Genomic DNA, 23092 nt, shown 5'->3' on the forward strand with positions numbered 1-23092 from the left:
AGGATAGCAGTTCCTGGCTTGATACGTTTGCCTTTCTGGTGTTGGATATGGCTGAGCAGAGGTAATTCTCAGGCCTGTTTCCTCCAACCAAAACCTTTTGCCTGTAGCTGTTGTCCTTCCAGAGACCAACCATCTCGCTGTAGAGCAACACCCAGACTATAGATTGTGTGGCTGAGAGAGAGGCTGTGAGTGGAGCTTGAGACTCCTGCCTCTCAGTGCAAAGTGCTATCCCTAGGTGGCCATGCCATGCCTCCGGTGTGGTGTACTGCTCTGTCTAGGCACTGTAATGATGATATAAACATGGTGCTGTAGGGTCATGGTTGGTTGTTGCACTGGCTCCTATCCAGTGTGCTCCAGTTAGAAATTCCAACTCCTAGTGCCAACCCCACCCGCACCCTTGGGCTATGGGATAGAAACTGGATCATTGACTTGCCTAGGGTAGAGTATGCAACTGAAACTTAGTCAGCAATTTGTCAACTGTTTGAAATGGGCCACGTTGATTACATTGAGCTCATTAGCACTACAAAAGTGATTTTTCCTCCCTTCTTGTCAACTGTTAAGAATAGCCCACTTCCACCTTAATTGAATTGGCTCGTTAGCACTGACCCCCCCCACACACACACTTGGTAAGGCAACTCCCATCTTTTCATATGCTGTGTATTTATATTGCTCTACTGTATTTTCCACTCCATGCATCTGATGAAGTGAGTTTTAGCCCACGAAAGCTTATGCCCAAATACATTCGGTAGTCTCTAAGGTGCCGTATGGACTCCTTGTTGTTTAGTCAGCAATGCCACTGTTGCATGAGTCACTCTAGAATCCAGCTTGCACTCTATCCCATAGGGCTTTGGGATCTGCAGGCATGAAAACAGGCCTTCACTCTTAGTGTTGTGGTAGCAGCCAAAGGCCTTATTGGGAGAAGGGTCCCACTATGACGGACACAGTACAGACTCTCAGTCCCTGCCCCAGTGAGCTTGCAGTCTAATTAAAAATAACTCTAGTGAATGCATCGAACCATAGAGAAGTGGGGGGAGAGAACATGAATGAGAAAACAGTCAGGGGGTTACAGAGTTAAGGATAGCTGTATTGCCCGGTTGACTTCTTAGAAGCATAGCAGTAGAAGTGAATCTCACGGAGGATTTTAAAGGGGGAGAGGGTAGGAGCCATTCCACGTGTAAGGCGCCATGCCGATGAAGGCATGGAGATGTTTGTGTGAGAAGCTGACATAGAGGCATTCAAGGGGGGTGCACTTGCTTTCAGTCACTAATTCAAAGTCGGGTTGGCTGCCCAGCCCAGCCCACCAAGTTGTTCCCATCTGATGGCTGGCTGATGGCCTGTGTAATAGGAGTTTGGGGTGATGTCTGAGTGAAGCAGGGGAGTCTGTCTAGTAGCTAGAGGACATGGGTCTAGTTCACACACTGCAACGGGCACTGATTGATATTCTTGTTGGCAGTCTCAGCAAAGAAGCCAAGGGTCAATGGGCCATGGAGACAGGACTCCCCTTTCGGCCCCGGAGTCTATTCCTGTGCTGGGAAGGAGGCAGGGGACAGTGTGATGGAAGTTGCCCCTGTTCAAGCTGAACTTTGGCAGCCCTGGAGACAGAACATTTGGCATCTTCACAAAGTGCTGAATTCACACCATGTCTTTCTGAAGATAAAAAGTATTGTACATCCCTTAGGAGACTGTGGGGACCAATACCCAGGGTTCCATCCCATGAACCACCTCAATTTTCCTGAACCAGATCTCTGTAGCAAGGGGGTGGGAGAGGAGGGTTTGGGCCAGTGCTTTCTTTTCTCACCCTCTCAACATTTCAAGTCCCCCTATAACTATCAATGACTCGCCTCTTCCAACAGCCACACCCCAGTGTCGCATACCTGGCAGAGAAGGAAGGACATGGAAGGCTAACATTCTTCAATTTCCATTTCCTGTGTGTGGTATTGGGTTAAGTTCCTTCTGGCCCTGGCAGTGGGCCTCATGAATGGGAGAGATGGGTAAGGTGACTGGAGGGTATGGAGTTGTGTGTCCTGTTGCTAGGATTACATCTCTCTTCCACCTGCCACACTTGTAAAGCCAGATAGGGGAAGCTGGAGCTCTCCACCCATGGCTCTTTTGTGTGGCAACTTGGAAAGAACATTAAAAGTTGATGTCCAAGTTTGTCATCCACTAGTCTGACTTCTGATGACATGGAGTGAATCAAGGCTGTCCTTTCAGAGAAGGGTCGTAGAGGATAGCAGAGCACTAGATGTTCTGTGCTTTGGATGGAGTATTATGATAGTAGATAGAAAGATGAATGTTCTAACCCCCGGTGATGTCAGATCCTGGCTGCTGCTCTGACAGCAAGTCCCAGGGGTCACTGCTGGCCAGGCACGTGCTAACTGTTCTGGGCAGAGCTCTGGGAACGGCCATCTCTCCTTCATGGAGGCTTGTAAGTAAGCTGGAGCCTTTCAGCCCGTTCGAAGTAAAGGGTGGGGTTTGCTGCAGAGACATTCTCCCTGCTCCCAGAGACAAAAGGATCTGAACTGGTCTGTTGTAGCACACCTTAAATTTTTTGCCTCGACGCTACAGAGACTGGAGCCTCTAAGAGAGAGAGAAATAATTCCCTCTTGCCATGCTTCCTCTCGCCCTGTCACGATGATTCTGAGCCTCACTGGGGCAGAGCTTGATAATCAGGCTAAAAAACCCCAATTGTGTGTGGAGGCAGAGGATAAAATGTTCACTAACCCTGCCCAGTTCATCTCACTTCTGGCCTAGAAAGCTGCTCTCCAAAGGCAGAAATGGGGGAGTAGCCTACTGCATTGCCTACCAGCCCAGAATGGCAGCAGCAGAGCACAGGCAATTGACTTGGCTGTATAGGGCACCCGCCCCATAGGGATGCATGTTACTCTCAACTCTCCTGCCTGAGTGCCTGACTGGTGCTAGGGGGCTGCTGCACATGCTGAATTTCTGACTGCCTGTCCCTAGTGTCCCTTTGGAAAGGTGGATGCTGGCTCTACCTTTTGACTTGCCAGGACCATCCCCTGAAGCTGCAGAGAGACGGGACGGTTGCCACAGCGTAAATGAAAGTGTAGGCAGGAAGCAGCTGGGAGTGCGTGTGGAGTCATGAGCTGTTCACAGAGGAGGATGTGGGGTGGCTCCTAGCCGCCACTTCCCAGAGTGCCCCACAACGCATTATTGAACACATCATTTTCTTTGCATCATTTTTACTTTAAAGAAACAGGCCTATGTTCAGACTGTACAGACCCCAACCCAAGACATTCAGTATGCTGCTGTTTTTCTGCATGGGCTCGGGTCATCCCAAACCGTTGGGTAACCACACAGTCAGATAAATGGAAGGGCTATTAACTAACAGAGGGTTACATGCGGGACGCACTGTGGATTTGAATAATTAGAATTTTGGGATCAAGGGAATTCAGATAACCGGACATGTGCTGTATTTTCTTTTCCTTTCTTCTTTTTTGTAATTTTGATGGAAACTTTGTATTTATTTATTTTGCAGGTTCCCCTGCCATGTTTCCAAGCCAAACGGTGCAGTGGGTGAAGATGACTCCGCACACAAGGGAAAGGGACGTCACTGTGGAACAGAAGGCCCTGATCTTTCAACTGGATGTGCGTGGGTGGGTGGGTAGAGCCCTGTGCCAGCTGCAGCTGGGAGCACCACTGACTTCTCTGGGGCTCTACGTGGGCTTAGGGGTCCACCCCCGGGGATCCAGCTGCAGGATCTGGCTTTAAGAGGGGAAAAAAGCCCTCTCTGATAGGCCTTTATCCGCCCGTGAGCCCCCCTGCAACGGCCCCGTGTCCACAGTGCAGGATGAGGGCCATGGGTGAATTTGTCTAGCTAGCAGCAGCCTGTTCCATGGCGATAGGGCCCTGCCGGCTCCATCCCCGTGAATTCTACAGGGCTCGCGGCAAGCTGGAGAGAGACACAGGGCACCCAAGCTGGGATTGGTGGCTGACCTGCCGCGGGAGCCAGCCGGGCGCTCTCTTGAGGCAGGCACGGCAGCGCGTTCGCTCTCGGGGCGCGGGCCCTTTAAGAAGGTCCCTCCGCAGGCTCCGGGGCTAGTGCACCCTGGGGTCAGCCGCACGGGGCGGGGCGGCCAATGAGCGGCGTCCGCGGCCTTTCCCGCACTTGGAGCCGCGCAGCCTTCGGCGGGCTACGCGAGACGGACCGAGGGCCCAGTGCTCAGCCGGCTGGGGTGTGGCGGCTCCCGCTGCGGCCGGGGGCAGCGTGGCTGGCGATGATTTGATTGCACGCGCTGGATTGGTGCATTCTCTTTCTTTTGCTCGGTGCAGCCTCCTGCTCCCCCCGCCTCCCCCCCGCATCGTCCATGATGGCTGAGCTGCAGCCGCTGCCCTGTGCAGTGCGGCTCCTTTCAGCTGTCGCTCTGGGGGTGCTGCTGGCAGGTCCCTCCTCAGCTGCAGCAGGGGATGCCCCGCCTGGCAAAATAGGTAGGCGCGGCTCCTCCTTGCTGGAGAATGGAGGAGAGAGACTGAGATCAGGACAATAGAAAAGATGAATGGGGTTGGGGGGGAGCCGCTGATCAGAAGAGGCCAAGGAGTGGCAGGGGCCGAAGAGGCATTGGCAATGGGGGTGGGGGGAGAACCCAGCCTTGGAAGAACAGCGGGGTGCTGAGGGCCAGGATTCAGGGGCACCAGCAGGTCCAACAAGGGCTGCTGTGGTCAGGGTGGTGAAGCTTTGCAGAGCTGTGGGCCTTCAGTGCTCGCCTGTCAGGGGAGGGGGTGCAGCCATTGGCGTAGTTTGACTTCTGTATGGACGGGGCAGCTCCAGCCGGGCCAATGGGGCCGCATGTGTGCGGGGGTGGGGGAATCCTGCGCCTGCCCGAGGCTTGCACTTGGGGAGCACTACGCCCATGGGTGCCGCTCATCGGGACTGAGGTGCGTGGGTGAAGCTTTGGTAGCAGTGTTACCTGCCCAGCTCTCGCCTGTGCTGTGCTAGGTTCCTGGCAGCGTGTCTCTCTCTCTCCTCCTGAATCCACTCGTTTCACCTGGGGGGTAAAAGAAGAAATAACTCGGAGCATTCCAGTTCTCGGCGGCTAGGGTGCCCCGGACCTGGCGAGTCGGGTTTGATTAGTGCCCTTCGCAAGGGTCGTGTTTGTGGCCAAACTAGCCCTCCAGCTGCCAGGAGATTGGGACTGATCTGAGTGTCCCCCAGACAGCTGACCTATGACACATGCCCAGAAGGTGGTGGTCTGCTCCTGTGTATGTCTGCTCCCCTCCGTCCCCAGGTCAGGGCTGGTTTGTGGCATGTGTCCAGTCAGATGTTTAGCTGAATTAGCCTCTAGATAGGAAAGACCCTCGGGCTGCTGATGCTTGCGCTGACTCTGCTGTCGCACTGAGTGTGTCTGGCGTTTGGTAACGGACACCTCTGACCCTTGCTGTCCCCTTACATGGAGTTTCCCCCATCACTCAGGTTCCTCGGCCCTTCCCAGGCCTGGGGCCGGTTTTATTTTGATCCCAGCCTTCTTGCTGGCTCGCTAGGAGCGGAGTACCTTAGAGTTGCTGCCTGGGGAGCCCTAGCCACTGCTCAAGCCCATCCCAGGGTCTCGCATGACAGAGGCTTTCTTGATCTGGTGCGGTGTGTGGGGATGGCCCACGCTTTGGGGTCCCCTCTGTACACACTGCGTCTCCCTGCGAAAGCAGCCTCCTGTTGTGGCCGTGGTGAAAGCTGCGGGTACGTGCTTCGTGTCTAACAGGCCTGTTTCCCTTGCCTCCCTGCTGGCAGCCGTGGTGGGCGCCGGGATAGGTGGCTCAGCAGTGGCCTATTTCCTGCAGCAGCACTTTGGGCCACAGGTGCAGCTGGACGTATACGAGAAGGGCAGCGAGGGGGGCCGACTGGCCACCATCTTCGTCAACAAGCAGCAGTACGAGTGCGGTGGCGCCTCTATCCACTCGCTCAGCCTACACATGCAGGACTTCGTCAAGCTCCTGGGTGAGTGCTGCCCCTCCCATCTGGTGCACACGGGGAGTGCTTGCCCCTTCCCTGGAGTTTGGGAAGAGAAGGTTTTCGGTGCTGACCCTGCTCCTCAGGAAAAACCTTCTGCTCCAGCCTGCAGGGCTGGGGTATTTGCAGCACAAATTCCCCTCCCCTGCAGACACCTAGGCCTCCACCTAGCTTAGGGGCCAGTCATGAGTGTGGTGAGGATGGGGGGGCTCAGCATCGCCAGACCCACCAGGTTGATGTGACATCCCAACTTGATGAGCTGAATCCCCTTCAAAAAGGGCTGGTGTAGTCGGCACTCCTGCTCCCTGACCGCTCGACCCAAGGCAGGGCGTAGATAGACCCTGGCATGAGCTGTGCCCCTCATTCTGAGCTAGAGGGCCAGGGAGTTGCAGGGTCGGAGAGTGGCCAACAACCTGCCTTCTATGTTTGTTACACTCGAGCCCTATCACTCCCTCGTCCTGAGGGACATCACGGGTCTCAGGATAGCAGAGGGGCACGACAGGGGCCCTGTGGGACTTGGGCTTGGAAGAGTAGGGGCTGCGGGCAGGATCAACATCCTGACACTTCACCCCATCCCCGCCCCACGCACAGGGGCATTTTGCTGTGGGGTCGCCAGCACTCGGGCCCATCAGCAGTATCAGTCTATACAGCAAAGGCTTGTTGTCCTGTGGCCCCCGTGCTCTGGATGGCTGACTTCAGAGAGGAGGGTGAAATAGCTTCTCTCTCTGTCACCCTCTGCAGGCCTGAAGCACCGACGAGAGGTGGCAGGGAAGAGCGCCATCTTCAGTGGGGAGCAGTTTGTCCTGGAGGAGACGGACTGGTACCTGCTTAACCTCTTCCGGCTCTGGTGGCATTATGGAATCAGCTTCCTGCGCCTGCAGATGTGGGTGGAGGAGGTGATGGAGAAGTTCATGAGGTATGGGACGGCTCAGCAGCACCAGTGCTTCTGCGGGGGAGGGAGTGGGTGTGGGTGTGGCCTTCCGCCTCTCGGCCCCAGGCCTGGTGCTATGCCCGATTCCCCAGGGGACTCTGTCACCAGGTGGCCAAGCTGAGAGAGGGCACGTTAGCCCTCCAGGCTTGGCACAGGGGCCAGGATGGGTGTGTGCGCTGCTCCTGACTCCCTTTCTACTCGCCTCCTGCAGGATCTACAAGTACCAGGCACATGGCTATGCCTTCTCCAACCTGGAGGAGCTCCTGCGCTCGCTGGGCGGCGAGACCTTTGTCAACATGACACAGCGCTCTGTGGCCGAGTCCCTGCTGGAGGTGGGCGTCACGCAGCGCTTCATTGATGATGTCATCGCAGCCGTCTTGCGCTCCAGCTACGGCCAGTCGGTGCTCGTGCCCGCCTTTGCAGGTGAGGCCTGGCTGGCCATGCCAGTGCTGTCTTCATGCTCTGCCCTGCGAGGTCTCCAGGAGCCTCCTTGGAGCAGGCAGCTGGTGCTGCTCCGTGGACCTGGGGACGCTTTGGCATTGGGACATATGAAGCCAAAGACCAGCATTTATCTTCCCTGGGAGCAGGCGTCCTGAGGAAATGCGTCCCTTCTGCAAATGGAGTCTAATCCCCGCTATTTCTTTTCCCAGGGGCCATGTCGCTGGCAGGGGCTCAGGGCAATATGTGGGCTGTGGAAGGTGGCAACAAGCTGGTGTGTTCGGGTTTGCTGAAGCTAACTAAAGCCAACGTGATCCAGGCCAAGGTGACAGGTGTCTCTCTGCACAGCTCAGGTGAGCCAGCTGGGCCTCCTGGCTCCTGCCTTCGCTGGGTGGGGGGAGGTTGACATTGGGGATTGTATGTCTGTCATGATCACTGTCAGCCTGTGGGGCGGGGTCTGAGTCTGTAGGGCTAGGGGCCTGTGGGGCAGGGGTATCTCTAGGATTAGTGCATTTCCATTCTGCTTCTGGATTGAGGGGCATGAACAGAACAATGGGGGAAGCAAAGGGCAGAAAATAGCAGATCTGTTGGCAGGATGAGGCAGGCTGAGAGGCCTCAGATTCCCTTCTCCTCTGCCTGCCCTCTGCCTTTGCCATTTCCCCCTCTTCTGCCCATTTGTTCGTGTTAGGTTTGGGTGGATGCCTTCTCCCTGTGCTGTCATGGTACTGTAAAGCATCGATGTGAGGGTGCTTGGGATGGGTCACACTGAGAATGCCACACACAGGACAGACTGCAAGAAACAGGGTAGACACTCCCCAAAACTGGTGGTTTATTCTAGGGCTGTCAAGCGATTAAAAAAATTAATTGCGATTAATCACACTGTTACTTAAATAAATGATATTCTATTATTATTTATTTTTGGCTGTTTTCTACATTTTCAAATATATTGATTTCAATTATAACACAGACTACAAAGTGTACAGTTCTCACTTTATATTTTTTATTACAAATATTTGCACTGTAAAAAACAAAAGAGAGTACATTTCAATTCACCTAATATAAGTACTCTAGTGCAATCTCTTTATAATGAAAGTTGAACTTACAAATGTAGAATTATGTACAAAAAATAACTCCACTCAGAAATAAAACAATGTAAAACTTTAGAACCTACAAGTCCACTCAGTCCTACTTCAGCCAATCGCTCAGACAAATAAGTTTGGTTACAGTTTGCAGGAGATAATGCTTCCCACATTTTGTTTACAATGTCACTTGAAAGTGAGAACAGGCATTCGCATGGCACTGTTGTAGCCTGCATCGCAAAATATTTATGTGCCAGATGCGCTAAAGATTCATATGTCCCTTCATGCTTCAACTACCGTTCCAGAAGACATGCATCCATGCTGATGACTGGTTCTGCTCGATAATGAGCCAAAGCAGAGCAGACAGACACATGCTCGTTTTCATCATCTGAGTCAGATGCCATCAGCAGAAGGTTGATTTTTTATTTATTTATTTATTTATTTATTTTTGGTGGTTCTGTAGTTTCTGCATCAGAGTGTTGCTCTTTTAAGACCTCTGAAGCATGCGCCACACCTCCTCCCTCTCAGATTTTGGAAGGCACTTCAGATTCTTAAACCTTGGGTTGAGTGCTGTATCTATCCTTAGAAATCTCACAACCTTCTTTGAGTTTTGTCAAATCTGCTGTGAAAGTGTTCTTAAAACGAACATGTGCTGGTCATCATCCAAGACTGCTATAACATGAAATGTATGGCAGAATGCTGGTAAAACAGAACAGGAGACATACAATTCTCCCCCAAGGAGTTCAGTCACAAATTTAATTAACACATTTTTTTAACGAGCATCATCAGCATGGAAGCATGTCCTCTGGAATGGTGGCCGAAGCATGAAGGGGCATATGAATGTTTAGCACATCTGGCAAGTAAATACCTTGCTACGTCAGCTACAAAAGTGCCACGCGAACGCCTGTTCTCCCTTTAGGTGACATTGTAAATAAGCAGCAGTCAGCAGTTTCTCCCGTAAATGTAAACAAACTTGTTTGTCTTAGCAGTTTTCTGAACAAGGAGTAGGACTGAGTGGACTTGTAGGCTCTAAAGTTTTACATTGTTTTGTTTTTGAGTGCAGTTATGTAACAAAAAAAAATTCTACATTTGTAAGTTGCACTTTCACGGTAAAGAGGTTGCACTATATTACTTGTATGAGGTGAATGGAAAAATGCTATTTCTTTTGTTTATCATTTTTACAGTGCAAATATTTGTAATAAAAAATACTATAAAGTGAGCACTGTACACTTTCTATTCTGTGTTGTAATAGAAATCAATATATTTGAAAAGATAGGAAAAGATCCTAAAATATTTAATAAATTTCAATTGGTATCCTGTTTAACGGTGTGATTAATCGTGATACATTTTTTTTAATCGCGGTTAATTTTTTTGAGTTAACCACGATTAATCGACAGCCCTAGTTTATTCTATAATTAGATTACAGCTTCATAGATTAGAGGTTCTGTAGCACCGCGCTGGTTAACCAAAAGCCAGACACCATCCCCCTTAGGCATTCCAGCCGTTGGCTCCCTGCCAGACAACCAAGTCTAATATAGTAAGGGCTGACTGAAAACCCATTTCACCATATGCGAGGTTCTACCAATCCCAAAGGATCAGACACTTGCCCTCATGTCAAAATATAAATCAGATCTTACCCAAATATCATGCTGTCAGACAATCCTTAGTAAACTAACAAAAGATTTATTAAGAAAAGAAGAGAGTTATTGAACGGTTAAGGAATTGTATACATACAAGTGATTTTCAGTGTTCCTAGATCAGAATCATAGCAGTGAGGTGTTATCTGCTGGCTTGTAAAAGTCTCTCTGGAATCATCCCAAAAGTTTAGAATCCAAATGCAGGTTAGATGGAAAGTCTGATAGTCTTTCCATGCATTTTCCAGGGTATTCCAAATCACTATTTGGAAGATCTAAGTCCCACGGCTTAAACTTTCCCTGTTCAAAGTTCAGCAGACTAGAGATGAAAGGATCAGCCAGAGGTTTCTCTTTTTAGCTCTCTAGCAAGCTGACAAGCCTCGTCACAGAAATTGTCACAGCTGGGCTTTCCTCCGAGGAAGAATAGGCAATGCAGGTATTTTATGGACCACTGCTTTGAAGTTAATTTTCTCTTTCCTATGCATACACAGTTAATCTAGTTACACTATAAGACAACAGCCGATCATTCGTTATAACAGAAACAGATAAGCTGAAGACAACATACGTAATCTTATTAGTTCCCTGCAGCGTCTCAAATCTTTGATCTTAAGGTTTACTGAATGCTGTACATAATATAAGGCAATGACGACATGAAAGGGAATTAGCATCTACAAACTAATTTGGTTACGTTGGTTACAAACTTCTAATAGGACACAGGTACTCAGGCAAACACATTTAGCATCTGCCCTTGATTTCTATTACTACAAACGAATGAGTTGGTGATTGCTGGTCTAGTCTTTTTGGCACTGGCTCCTACTTCACCGGTGCCCTTCTTTTGGCTGTGGCTGTCTCTGACCCAGACCAAGCTGGCTGTGGCTGGACAGGTCTATGAGGAGGGAGAGCTGTGAAATGGGAGGCTGCAGTGCAGACCTCTCACACCAGAGGGTGAAATGAGGCTAGAGTGTGGCTCAAAAGCTCTGCGCTGAGATACCGGCATCTCTGTGGCAGCAGGTGTTTCTCCAGTCTGTGCTGGGGATGGAGACTGTTACCCCAGCCCCGTCTGCTGCCATGGGAAAGTTTATTGATCAGCCACAGTTTGTCTCCTTTGCTCCGTGATCCCGTGTTACCTGACTGCTCTGCCATCTGCCAGGTGACTCCCCAGGACTGGAATGGGGACATGGGGGGGGATGTTGCAGTCTAATAGTGAGATACAGTGGGAGTACGGGGGGGGCCGGACTGGAATAGCAGAGAGGTGCAGGTCAGCACTGAGGTGCGTTGGCAGAGCTGAGGTGGGCTGCAGGTCAGGATGGCAGTGGGGAGTGTGCCCACTGCTTTGCCTGGCTATGGTTTGTGCTTTCGGTGCCCCCACCTTCCTGAGCGCTGAACCTGATGCTGTTGGCAAACGATGCTCTGGGCTGATGGCTGTTCTGAGTCTCCGTGCTGTCCCTTTGCAGACGGGAAAGCCCTGTACCAGGTGCACTATGAGGATGACGAAGGCCAAGCCTCGGCCTTTTACGACATGGTGGTCATCGCCACGCCGCTGCATTCCAGCAAGAGCAACATCACCTTTGAGAACTTTGACCCCCCCATCACTGACTTCCCAGGCTCCTTCCATCCCACCATCACCTCTGTCATCCACGGCTACCTCAACTCCTCCTACTTTGGCTTCCCTGAACCCAAGCTCTTCCCTTTCGCTAGCATCCTCACCACTGACTCCCCTGACCTCTTCTTCAACGCCATGGACAACATCTGCCCTGTCAACATCTCAGGCACCTTCCGACGCAAGCAGCCCCAGGAGGCCGCCATCTGGCGGGTCCTTTCCCAGCAGCCCCTGGACAAGCAACAGCTGAAGACCCTCTTCCGCTCCTACTATTCAGTCCAGGTGACAGAATGGCAGGCCTACCCCCACTATGACTCCACCAAGAGCATCCCGCCCATCATCCTCCATGACAACCTCTTCTACCTCAACGGTGTGGAGTGGGTGGCCAGCTCCATGGAAATGGCTGCTGTGGCAGCCAAGAATGTGGCACTCCTGGCATACAACCGGTGGTACCAGGACCTGGAGAAGATTGACCAGAAGGACTTGATGCACAAGATGAAGACTGAACTGTGACACCAGGGGGCTGCTGGGGAGCTGGCCAGGAACCTTTTCATTTACTAGCCTGCTGAGGGTTTATCGTTGGGGGAGAGACCACTGGATTTCTGGCCGAGAGGAAGGGAGGGTCTGACCAATGAGGTCCTTGTATGTTGTTGCCTTCAGTAACGCCGTCCCTGCACCACCCTGTGGAGCTAATGCCAGGTGTCTGCTACAGGCATCAATGCTCAGCCTTCCTCCCTACCCAGCTAGCACCAGGGAGGGGTGAGAAGGGAACCTAAGCTCATTACCAGGGAACTGCCAGCCAGGACCCATTTCAGATCCTAAGTTGGGCTGGGGCTGTGAATCCTTAACAGTGGCCAGTGCTGTGGATGGGGTGGAGGTGGGATGTGCAAATCCATTCTCCGATCACTTACCTTCTGGGGCTCGAGTGTGGGATCCCATGAGACTTTCAAGGGGTAAGATATGATGATGGCAAGAGCAGATATGGGGCCTAAAATATGTGGCCATGTGCCTTGGGCCCTGACCCCATGGGACCATGTACCATGGGCACAGATCCAGAGGTGGATATGGACCTTCTAATATGACCCACCTAGCAAGACCTAGCTATCCTATAGACTAGGGCTGAGTCTAGGCAGTTGCCTGGCCCCAGCATTTCCTGTGCAGGACTCCCCTGGCTGGCAGTGCAGTCACACTCCTTGCTCTAGCTGCTGGGGTTGTCATCAGTCCTTGCAAGTCCTGCTGGAGCCAGCACTCAGATCTCGGCAGGTATGTGGTTCTCCATGTCTGTGCTGTGAGTCCATTTGGCTAGTGGGTCCCTCTCAGCTTCTCACCCAGAGCTGCTCTCTTGCTTTGTTAACCAAGCCCATCAGCTCCCGTCTAAACACAGGCAGGCAGGGCAAGGACTAGAGGGAGCTGCCAGCTAGAAGGGCCAATGCTGCAGCAGTCACAAGGCCCGCTCACCTCCCTCTCTGTACATGCATGATGTCCGAACCTCTTTCCCAGCGAAACCCTGACCCCTTTGGGCCTTGCTAGCCTCTCTAAGCCCATGCGTGGGGACAGATTGAATGCACACTCAGAAAGCGCTGTAGCAGCTGGCGGCCCTTGGCAGGTTCCCTGGGGCAGAGGGATTGATGCTCAGTCTAAGACGGGTTTTCAACCTTTCTTGAGTCATGTCCCCTGAATCTTAAAAAAAACCACGTGAAGCCGCCCCCTTACAAAATGGGACTGTCCAATGTAATCTAGAGGGAACTGAGGCCATTAATACATTGATTTCAATAAAGGGGATTCTACTTGAAATAAATCAGTCCTTTGATCCTGCTGTCCAAGGGAGCAGAGGCTAGAAAACCTTTTAAAAGCACGTACCTTAATATCCACCCGGTGTTCAGGGCAGTATTTCTCAGTTTCAGCATTGAAGACCCTGTATGCCCCGTCACAACACGCACTGAAATTTGGCCCAGATGCCCCTGTCATACAGGGATGGCTGGGCCAGATTTCAATGCCTGGCGTGACCCCATGAATGAGGGGAAAGGCTGGCCATGCTGCCTAGAAAGTTTGACATGGGGCGCCCCCTGGCTGAGAGCCGCTTGTGAGCTAGTGAAAGCTCTCCTTGCCTAGAGCCATGTGGCTTCAACCTCCAGCCCACAGCGTCCCTGTGGTCCCTGAGCTGTTGAGACTGTTCTGCTGGCTGGATAGGCCCTGTGGTAACAGATGGAAACTGGCCAGCAGCATCCCCAGTAGAGGGGGGCTGAGGAATAGTTGTCGGGGGGAGTTCAGTTTTTAGGACTAGAAGAAAAGCATGAGCACTCCCTTCTGGCTCCTTGAGGAATAGCCTGCCCCACTGCGGGAGGAGGGCCCATGCGCTGGGGCTAGTGCGCTGGAGGAGAATTAAATGCCAAGGAGCCCTGATAGTTTGGCTAAGGAGTGGTGCCTGCAGGTTGGGGTGAGGGATGCCCTTTATTGTCAGCCTCCAGTGCCATCTCTGAACTACAGAGCAGAGCGTGTAACCCACCCCCAGCCAACCACAGCTCCAGCAGGGCCAAGGCACATGGGGCACTGCCTCCCTTCTGACCTGCCCCGTTAAAGCTCCCAAGCTGTTCGGGTCGGTGACTTGCTTGCTGTGCCGGCTCTGGGGGAACAGTGACGGAGGCTGGGATGGGGTGGTGGCCGTCACCCCTTCCTTGGGGGAGAAATACTTTCCTCAGTAGAAACAGAGGGAGCTAGTGGTCTGCACTAGGACTGCCTGGCCCAGGGCAAAGGCCAAGCCTCCCCACCTCTCTTTGCCTCAGTTTTCCCATGTGTACAATGGGTAACACAATAGCAGCTGTGCAGCTGACTTGGTCAGTGTGTGTGAAGGGCCATGGTGCTGCTGAAAGTGAGCCCAGCTCCCCTCAGGCTCATCCTGAAGACACTGCCTCTCGAGCTAGGCCCAGCCAGATTTCGTCTGTTTTTCGGTGTCCCCTCCCTGCGCTCTGTGAGGGGGCAGTAGCAGGGCCTGGTGCCATTGTTCTGTTGGTGGATGCAGCAGAGGGCATTGGAGGGGCTGGCAAAGGGGAGATGGGCTCTCATCAGCCAGGGGAGGAGGGATTGACACTCCCAGGGTGCCGAGGGGCAGTCCTGGTCTAGTGCCCAAAGACCAGCCAGGAACCAGCCCCTTCCTTATGCTGCCTGGCTCTGTACCTGACCCAGGCTTGCCTGGGGTGAGAAGCTAATGCTGTGCCCCCATTCCACTCCCAGCTGTCTTCTGACCCCATCCTCAAGACCTCTCCTGCCCTGCTCCTGGGGAGCTGGTATGCTTCATGCATGGGTAGACGTGGCAGCCTTCTCTAGAAAGCACTGCCCCTCCCCAAGGGGTGATTTCTATGGTGGGCTTCCCACTTGTTAGCACACACTATCCTTGGAAGGCAGTAGAAGCCCTTAGGCCCTTGGCAGCCAGCCAGGCTTCCTGCTCCAACCCGGACCCTGCTATCAGGTGTTTCTAGAGAGGCCAGGACCGGTCCCGGTGGCACTGAGATAAGGCACGTTCCTCACAGCTGGGTGCAGCCCAACAGGAGTGGCAGGGACCAGGGCGCCTGGAATTTCAAAGGCAGCATCTGCTGCCGGGGGCTTATGTTCAGCAGCTGTGCCCCCATCCCAATGATCAGCTGCTGGCAGTGGCCCACAGCAGCCCTGGCTTGTGCTCTTACTAATACCTAACCAGGTCAGAGAGTTGTGGAATCGGCTGCAGTGAGCTGGAGTTAGGGTGCATTGTACTCACCATCAAATACAAGCCCCCCCGCCCCCCCGCAGACCTGGGGCGTCTGCAGGGCTAGCCTGGCCACAGACTGGATCTCCTGTGCTGGCACTGCTGGGAGCAATAGGCCGCCCCATCCTAGCAGCAGGGGGAAATCAGGCCAGGAGCAGCTGCCTCTCCCGGCCTCTTTGCCTGAGGGGGTTCGGGACCTGCCCATGAGATGTTGCCTCCCTTCTGGTCATGCTGCCTGGCCGCGAGAAGGGGTGGCCCCTCGGGCTTGGTGGGACAGTTAGCCTGAAAGGCTGTGCAGCAATGCGAGTGCGTGGACGTGAGCCTCAGAACTGAGTGGCTGCTGAGCAAGAGGAGTAGGTGACAGGCGGCAGCCGAAGGGGCCGTCTTGAGGGGCATGGGGAGTGGCAGCCTTGGAGCCCTAGATAGCAGCCACCTCCATCTCCCCCTCCCCCACATTCTTCTGCTTGAGCTAGCTTGGGGCGAGGGTTGCAGAATGGCCTTCCTTTCAGGGCCCCGCTGCAAGCTGCAGAGCTGGCATGGCACACTGGGCACCCCAAAGAGCAGGGCCCTGTGGCAGTTGCTCATGCTGGAGGCCGGATAGGGATATGTGGGTGCAAAGGAGCAAACCATCTCTAGTCTAAGCAGCTGCCTCCTTGCTTCAGATCCCCCACCACCACACACACACACAGTGCTTGTGCCTTGACCACCTCTCCTTGCGGGAGAGGCTTGGTGGGCAGTGGCTGGGGCCTTTGCCAAATGGATCCAGCAAGTGGAGGAGGCTGGTTAGACTGGAGCTGGTGTCCATACACAGAGGCCGGGGGTTTGGTGCTGCCAGCATGGAGTGAGGGTGAGAGGTCACTCTTGTCCTCAGAAGATGCAGGTGCAGCCCACAGCAATGGTCTCCATGACCATCTTGTACTCCTTGTGGCACCTCTTCTTCTTCCTGCGGGTCTTGGCTCCCGAGCCCTCAGGGGGGTGGCAGAGGAGCCGGCGGACGGGCAGCTTGCTGTAGATGGGGATGCTGACAATGGTGCGGTCCTCCTGCATGGTGAAGGGGTTGATGCAGCCGGTGCAGAGGCACTGCGCCTCTGGGATGTCTGCTGGGATCCGCGTTGGATCGTGGTTTATACTAGAGAAGAGGGGGAGCGTGAGGCTGACGGAGCCTATAGGGGAGAGCAGGGATGCGGGCAGGAGTGCAGGCCACTTACACACGGAGGCGCCTTGGACGAGTGTGTTTTTGTGAGGGGGCAGTGCCTGCACACGGAAAGGGGGAATACGTGCCACTATAATGCACACATGGAGAAATGAGCCTGCAGTGGGCTCTGCCTGTGCATGGATTAATGGGCACCCATGTTGCAATGCCCACACCTGGGGGAATGGGTTCGTATAGGGCAATGGGCACATGCATGGTCAGGGAGGCAGATCGCTCACCCAGTGCAATCACTACCCAATGGAACAGCACCCATAGGGGTTCCCCACTTAGTGCCCATTAGGGCTCACAGGTGAGTGTCTAAGTGGGGTTTCCTTCACAGCAGAGCCCTGCCCTGTTCCTTTGTGGTGCTGGCGAGAGCCCTGCCCTGGGAGTGCCAGTCCCCAGGAGCGCTTTGCCCGGCAGTCTCACCTGTAGGCCCACGGAGACAGACTCCTCTTATTGGACCTCCAGAGTCTCAGGTTGACCTGGCACTTGCTGTCAGCAGGCTCCGAGCTGTTCTGCAGCTGGCTCACCATCTCCTGGATGCTCTGTTCGTAATCCTCCAGCAGGGTGTAGGGGCTGTCTGCCGCTGAGGCCATGGAGTTCCCCTTCAGCGCGCGGTTGGGGCCAGGTACCTGTGCCTCTGGCAGCTGGACCTCATCCCTAGCCGGTCCTTTCCTCTTTCCTTTCGCTCCCTTGCTTTGGTGCTTGGGTTCGGTGGCAGCAGCCCACGCGAAGGAGACAGAGAGCGCGCAGAAGAGAAGCTGAGAAGGAAGCCAGGACAGGGCATGACTCTCCAGGCACTGGCCAGCACTGGGCTTCCACCCAGCCCATGCTGGGCTGGGGCCCTTGGAGGTTATGTTCAAAGGGAACAATGTTCTATCATAGGAATTGCCAAACCTACCAGGGCTGGAAAGTCCCAGAGGGGCATCAGTGCGAGGAGGCAGTATGGGGTCTAGTGGTAAAAACAGACTAGGGCAGCAGGACTCCTGTGTTCCATTCCTGAGTGCCACAGCCTTATTGGGTGACCCTGGGTGAGCTCTCAACCTCTCTGCTTCAGTAAAGTGGGGCAAATGAGACAGGTTCTCCTTTGTAACAGGCTTGCAGGCGGGGATTCCAGCAACGATCTGTCTGTGGGGAGATTGCCCTGTGAAATCTAAGCTCCTGGGGTGGCGTTTCCTGTAGGCACATCCTGTAAGGTGTCAGCCTCAGGTGCCCACTGTGCTGGCTGGGTACATGGGGCGGCTGGCTGGCTCAGCCTTGCTTCTAGTTACCAGCAGCTGGCAGCGTTCCCAGCTTGCTAGTGGGGAGAGCCCCATGGTGGCAGTTCCAAAGCTAGGCTGGCTGAATAGCTGCTTGTTGCAAGTGCCCTGAGTGTTGCAATGATGTAGGGGGGAGGCCGTTTGCAGAAAGTCAGGACAAACTCCCTAGTAAGCTGGACAGGCCGGGGGAGGGGACTAGCCCCCATGTCAGGTTGGTTTATTAATGGGATAGAAAGGGTTTCTCTGTGTTTTTCCCCTAAGGCCAAGGCAAACAGAGCTTTGGTCTGTTTATTTCCTAAGCCACTGTTTGCAGGGCTGGCATGGCAGAGACCTGGAGGAGGAAATGATTATAGAGCGACAGCGGCCAGTCTAGCTTCGCTGGTGAAATGCAAAAAGATAAACCCACCATGGAAAGTCAGTCCTGAATGCACTGCTGTGCCAAAGGCTGGCCGGGCCACAGGGATGTGTGTTGGTGCACATCTGCAATTCCCACCCTGATGGCATCTCTAGTGGGCCGCCTGTCATCATGAAAAGTGGGGAGGGGGATTCTGGGTGTTGTATCTGCAGGTGGGCGGATCTACAGCAGAACATTAGATCGACTCAGCTAGATGACTTGCGTGTGTGAAGGATCCACAACCCGAGCCACGTCGTGAAACCAACGTAAGTCCCGGTGTAGCCAGCGCTAGATCAACGGATGAGTCTTCTGTCGACCTAGCCACCACCTGGGGGGGAGGTGGATTTGCTGCCACGCCGAGAGAACCCCTCCCATCGCTGCAGTACGTGTCTACGCTGTAGCTCTATGCCGCTGCAGCGTTCTGAGTGGAGGCTTAGCCTGGGATGCTCCGACCCTCTGGAGCCACTAGTGCAAATCCTGATAGGGCCAGCGCCCCCACCCCCAGGGGAGGCTGACTGAGCCCTCATCTCTCGGAGGTAGATAAAGTGAGCTGTGTGCAGTTTCCTGTGTCTTCGGTGCTAGCCCCTCAGCCCCTGTCCCTGTTTGTTGTGTATGGGTGTTATAGCCACGCAAGGAGAAGGTATTTCTGTTCCCCCCTGCCCCTTGACTAAAATGCCCTTCCCCTCCCTAGCTTACTGCTGTGCTTTGTTGGGTGGACTATTTGCCCCCCACCCCAGAGGTGGCTGCATCGCTGTAGGGGGTGGTACATGGCCATGGGGTGGTAGGGGGCTGCCAGAGTACCTGAGCCCCCAGGGACTGGGCTACTGAGGTACCTGCCCTGTGCCCTGTAAAGATTCCATTCTCCAGGCACAGTCCATGACCTGAGTTGTGTCTCCTCTGCCTGTTGTGAGCCAGTGCTTTGCCCTTTGGCCTTTCGCCTCTGCTCCCTCCCTTCCTGTCTCCGGCCCAGTCACAGTGCAGGGCTCTGTGGCAATGTCTCTCACGCTTCTCCCTGCAGGAGCCTGCTCCATCCTTAAAGGGCAGGGCAGGCTTCCCAACAGCAAACGAAGCCACTGTTTCTACATATAGTCCCCAGTTGCAGCTGGACACAGGAGTCTTCTTCACTCCCTGCCCTAAACTCGTGGGGCGTGACATTGTGTCCAGATAAACAGCTGCCATGCCCCACCCCAGAGGTGGCTGCATTTCACTGCTGGGTGCCATGATTCCTACATGTGTCTTAGCTTGCAGAGTGCTTGGGATCCTTGGGGCTGAAAGGAGCTCTCTAAATGCAGGCTGTTCTCCAGGCAGGAGCTCTTGCCCTGGCCCCTTTGCACTGGAATCTCTGCAGCCCACAGGCTCTGTGGCTGTTTTGTCCCAGCTATGCCAGGCGTGGGGAGCAATAACTCATACAGGCAGAGCGCCTGTTTCCAAAGCAAACAAACCCAACCAGCCCTTAATAAACAGAGCGTAAATAAAAAGCACCAAGTTTAGTGAAAGCAGCCCAGGCACCTACCAGGGATGGAGCCCAGTCCATGGCAGAGGGTGACTCGGAGACTCCTCGCCGCAGTGTGACAGGAACAGGATGAGCCAGGCGATTTAAAAAGGAAAGCACCAGCCCCTAATCTCTGCAATGCCTGGGGGTGGGTCTGGCAGCACAATGAGCTTCCCCCAGGTGCCAGCACGGGTGTTGACAGAAGGGACAATGGCTGGTGTTGTCTGGTGCTGCGGGCGGAATGTGGGCTCCCCATGGTCCATATGCCCTTTGCTGACAGCGTGAGTTCACGGGCTGTGTTTGCTTAAATACCTGCAGCCCCAGCAATGGGGCAGGCTGAAGGCAAAGTCCCCTGGGAGCACTTTGGAAAGGGTAGATCATGCCATGCAGACTGGCTGTGGTGTGCATGGTGCAGGCTGCATAGGGCAGTGGCAGGAACAGAGGGCTGGGAGCAGGTGCCCTGAGTTCGAGTCCTGGCTCTGGACACTGCGGTCATGGCCCTTCCCGGGATGTAGAGGCTTCTGTCTTGGACAAGGGTTTGGATTCAGCTGATGAGTAGCTAGTGGAAGGTTTCATCTGGAAACTGTTCGGTGGCCTGTGTGAGATATTGTGGGGAGGGGGGTCACAGCTCAGTCCCTGCTGCATGGGAAGCTGCACTGCTAATGGTACAGTATATGTCCTAAAGGAGAAATGGCTCCTGGTGCATGGCACGGCTTGGGAGCTTGGCTGGCCAGCTGCTTTCCTTCTCTGAAGAGTGGAGGTCCTAGAGCAGCAGCCCCAGTGTTCCTGCCGAGAGGTACGGGGCTGACTGGTGAGAGGTGCAGAGAGCTGGCTCCAGGCCTTCCAGCCTTGCCACCTCAGATCCGCTGAGGCAGAGAAGTGGCTAGGTGGCGTTATTATTCATTTCCACCACGCATATCAGTGGCTTCTCTGAAAGCCTCCCCACGCTTCCCCCAGGGCTTTGCAGGAAATACAGGTGTTTGTAGGGCACAGCAGAAGCCTGCCTGTGCACCCAGTAGCAGGGCAGAGGGGCTGGGCTGAGCTGACTTTGGAGCTGGCGGTAAGCAGCACCCGTGCTGTGCTCTGGGCCGTCCTGGCTGTGACAGCACACAAACACACATGCTCATGGTGCATAAGAGCTAGAGTCCTCCAGAGTCGTGCCAGTCTGTTTGCAGGGGGACAAGCAAGACAGAAGTGGGGTCCCCAGAGGCCTCAGGCCAGAGAGTATGGAAAGCTGCCCTGTATCTTCGTTGGTGAGTTTAAAACTTCCCAGAGCTGGATGATAGATAAATGTCTAATGCTAACCACAGGGAGAGGGAGCACCCCCTTGGCTGCGTGACCCAGTGAGAAGTCTTCACAGCCCTTTTCAGGAGGAACTGGCTTGGCAGGCTGTGTGTTCATGACAATTGTATCAGTCTATGTGTTGTGCTCTGTTGTGCAGTGCGGTGTGGCCAGGAGTCCCTCCCACCATGGCTCCTGCCAGGCCAGGAATTAGGGCCTGAATCTGTACCCTGGGTGGGGCAGGTTCTCTTTCCCTCTACAAGCCTGGGTCTGGTTTCCAGCAGAGCTACTGCTGTGTGCAGTTGTCATGTCTGGGTTTTGCCACAAGATGGTGTTGTCCTAAAGCCAAATGGTTTGACACCCCCTGGCGATCATCCACAGCCCTCTCCCTCAGACTAGTGTGGGTGCTGGAGAGCAGAGGTGAGCTGCTTCTCTGTCCCTGGGAGTTTCCCTCCTCCTACCTTCCCTTCTCACCCACACCCCTAATGATAAGAAAGAGCTGAGGTGCCTCAAGCACCTTTCACCCCAGCACTTTCCCAGCTCCAAGTGGACTGGGACAGAACTGGGCCCCCCATCACTTTGCTGCAGACCCCAACTGCTTCGAACCTTGTAACAACGGCAGGGCTGGAACCCAAATAGCCTGCTCCCAAAACACAGGCTGCGGCCTTTGGGCTACAAGGGACTCTCCCAGCCCCAAGCTTTCAAGGAGGTAGGAGATTTCATCAAAGCAACATGTTTTTTCTTTGCCTTCCAGTTCCTGAGCTGCAGTCGGGTCACGTGTTCAAGCTTTTCTCCATACCCCGGAGGGCTAGAGCCAGCCAGGGCCCTGCTGCGTAGTCCTCTCTTACTGCAAGGCACACAAGAGCAGAGGGGACTGTTAATACAGAGCTGGGTCCCATATCAAATGTCCCCAAACGCTAGAGTCTGAACTCCAGTCAGAGCCAGACTTTGTAGCAGGTCCCTCTGCCTCTAATGGGCTGAGCCAGGTGCCTGAATCCAAACACCCCTCAATCTGGAGTGCTGCGAAATCTGGGGCTCAAACCCTTATCTAGCCCAAAGGCTGGCAGCTGTTCTTAGTCATCAGTGGGTGACATGTCAACTTCCAGGTGTTAGCACTAGGTATCTACCAATCGGGGATGCTGCAGGAAGGTCACTGGGGAAACGGTCCCCAGAGCTGCAGCGCACTCAGGGATTTGGCTCCAAGTGCATCCTGTCTCTAACACCCTGATGCTTGTGGGACTAGCCCCTAGAGGGTCCAGCATATGACCCCAGACCTCCTGCCACCATCCCTGTCCCAGACCGCTTAAGGAGGAGGTGTTTGAATGGGCCCCACCAGAGTCCAGGAGGGACCCACTGCTGGTGCCTTGGGATCACATCGGGGCATAGGCTCCACACCCCACTGCCCAGGGCATGTTCCTACAGCAATGCCAGAGCCTGCAGCCACTCTGTGGTCATCTGCGCCTTGGGAATACTTGGGATGCTTTTGCAGCGGCAGCAGTCTGGATTGTATCAACACTTGGATATGCTGTTTACACATGAGAGAGGCTCAGAGGCATCTGCGCTGGGAGCCAATTACCCGGTTTTGATCTTTTTTGGTGAAAAGGAAATGAGGGCTTTTCAGACATGGCCAAATTTGATAAGCTGGGCTGGTGGTTTCTCCCACTCTCCTTAAAGAAGAAAAGGGGCCATTTCTCCTGGTTGTGGCCAAATCCTGGCTCTGTGGGAGGGGCAAGCTCTGGTGACCACTCTCCAGCCAGGGCTTCATCTTTGGCACTGCTGGGTTGTGCTGGCTGCTGCTCTCTGCACCCGAGCAGCGAGAGCAGCAGTGTAGAGGAATGGGCCAAGCGTAGGCCTGCTGCAAGAAGGTGAAACTGAGGTGGAATCATCGCTGCTTATGCCAGGACCAAAGTTGGCCCAGAGTCTGCAGAGAAAAGTGTTGGAAACCCCAGGGTGATGTTTAAAACTGGATGGGATAAGGCATGGGTGAGGGTGCAGCAGAGCTGAGCCCAGCCCCAGCAAGGAGATGGACTGGATGGACTCACAGGGCTACTCCACCACCGCGTTCTAGGAGGGAACTCGCTTCTGCCATCC

At 54.1% G+C, this 23092-nt stretch overlaps 2 protein-coding genes across 3 annotated transcripts; one reads left to right on the forward strand and one right to left on the reverse strand.

Moving 5' to 3' along the window:
* Positions 1-4124: 4124 nt before the first annotated feature.
* On the forward strand, positions 4125-13418 carry PCYOX1L (prenylcysteine oxidase 1 like). Of its 2 annotated transcripts, XM_077825078.1 has the most exons (6): positions 4125-4446; positions 5741-5947; positions 6701-6875; positions 7102-7313; positions 7541-7681; positions 11496-13418. In XM_077825078.1, exons 1-6 carry the CDS (start codon positions 4326-4328, stop codon positions 12152-12154), a joined length of 1515 nt encoding a protein of 504 aa, XP_077681204.1. In that variant the 5' UTR covers positions 4125-4325; the 3' UTR covers positions 12155-13418. The 2 variants fall into 2 exon arrangements, with proteins under 2 accessions (XP_077681204.1, XP_077681202.1); XM_077825076.1 differs by lacking the exon at positions 4125-4446 and having other exon boundaries at positions 5252-5947.
* A 2829-nt stretch (positions 13419-16247) lies between these two features.
* Positions 16248-19762, reverse strand: IL17B (interleukin 17B). The gene is made up of 3 exons (XM_077825212.1): positions 19742-19762; positions 17002-17336; positions 16248-16509 (listed from the first exon to the last, which is right to left on the reverse strand). Exons 1-3 carry the CDS (start codon positions 19760-19762, stop codon positions 16248-16250), a joined length of 618 nt encoding a protein of 205 aa, XP_077681338.1.
* Positions 19763-23092: the final 3330 nt, after the last annotated feature.

Source organism: Eretmochelys imbricata, chromosome 8 (assembly GCF_965152235.1).
Source record: "Eretmochelys imbricata isolate rEreImb1 chromosome 8, rEreImb1.hap1, whole genome shotgun sequence".
In the NCBI taxonomy this organism is placed as follows: Eukaryota; Metazoa; Chordata; order Testudines; family Cheloniidae; genus Eretmochelys; species Eretmochelys imbricata.

Excerpts from the sequence above, each read along its gene's own strand:
- PCYOX1L (XM_077825076.1), top strand. The coding sequence starts at position 5,566 with ATGACAGAGGCTTTCTTGATCTGGTGCGGTGTGTGGGGATGGCCCACG. Across the intron at positions 6,876-7,101 it reads GTGATGGAGAAGTTCATGAG|GATCTACAAGTACCAGGCAC; the intron begins GTATGGGACGGC and ends CGCCTCCTGCAG. Across the intron at positions 7,682-11,495 it reads TGTCTCTCTGCACAGCTCAG|ACGGGAAAGCCCTGTACCAG; the intron begins GTGAGCCAGCTG and ends GTCCCTTTGCAG.
- IL17B (XM_077825212.1), bottom strand. The coding sequence starts at position 19,762 with ATGGACTGGGCTCCATCCCTG. Across the intron at positions 17,337-19,741 it reads TGGACTGGGCTCCATCCCTG|CTTCTCTTCTGCGCGCTCTC; the intron begins GTAGGTGCCTGG and ends CTTCCTTCTCAG. Across the intron at positions 16,510-17,001 it reads CTGTCTCCGTGGGCCTACAG|TATAAACCACGATCCAACGC; the intron begins GTGAGACTGCCG and ends CCTCTTCTCTAG.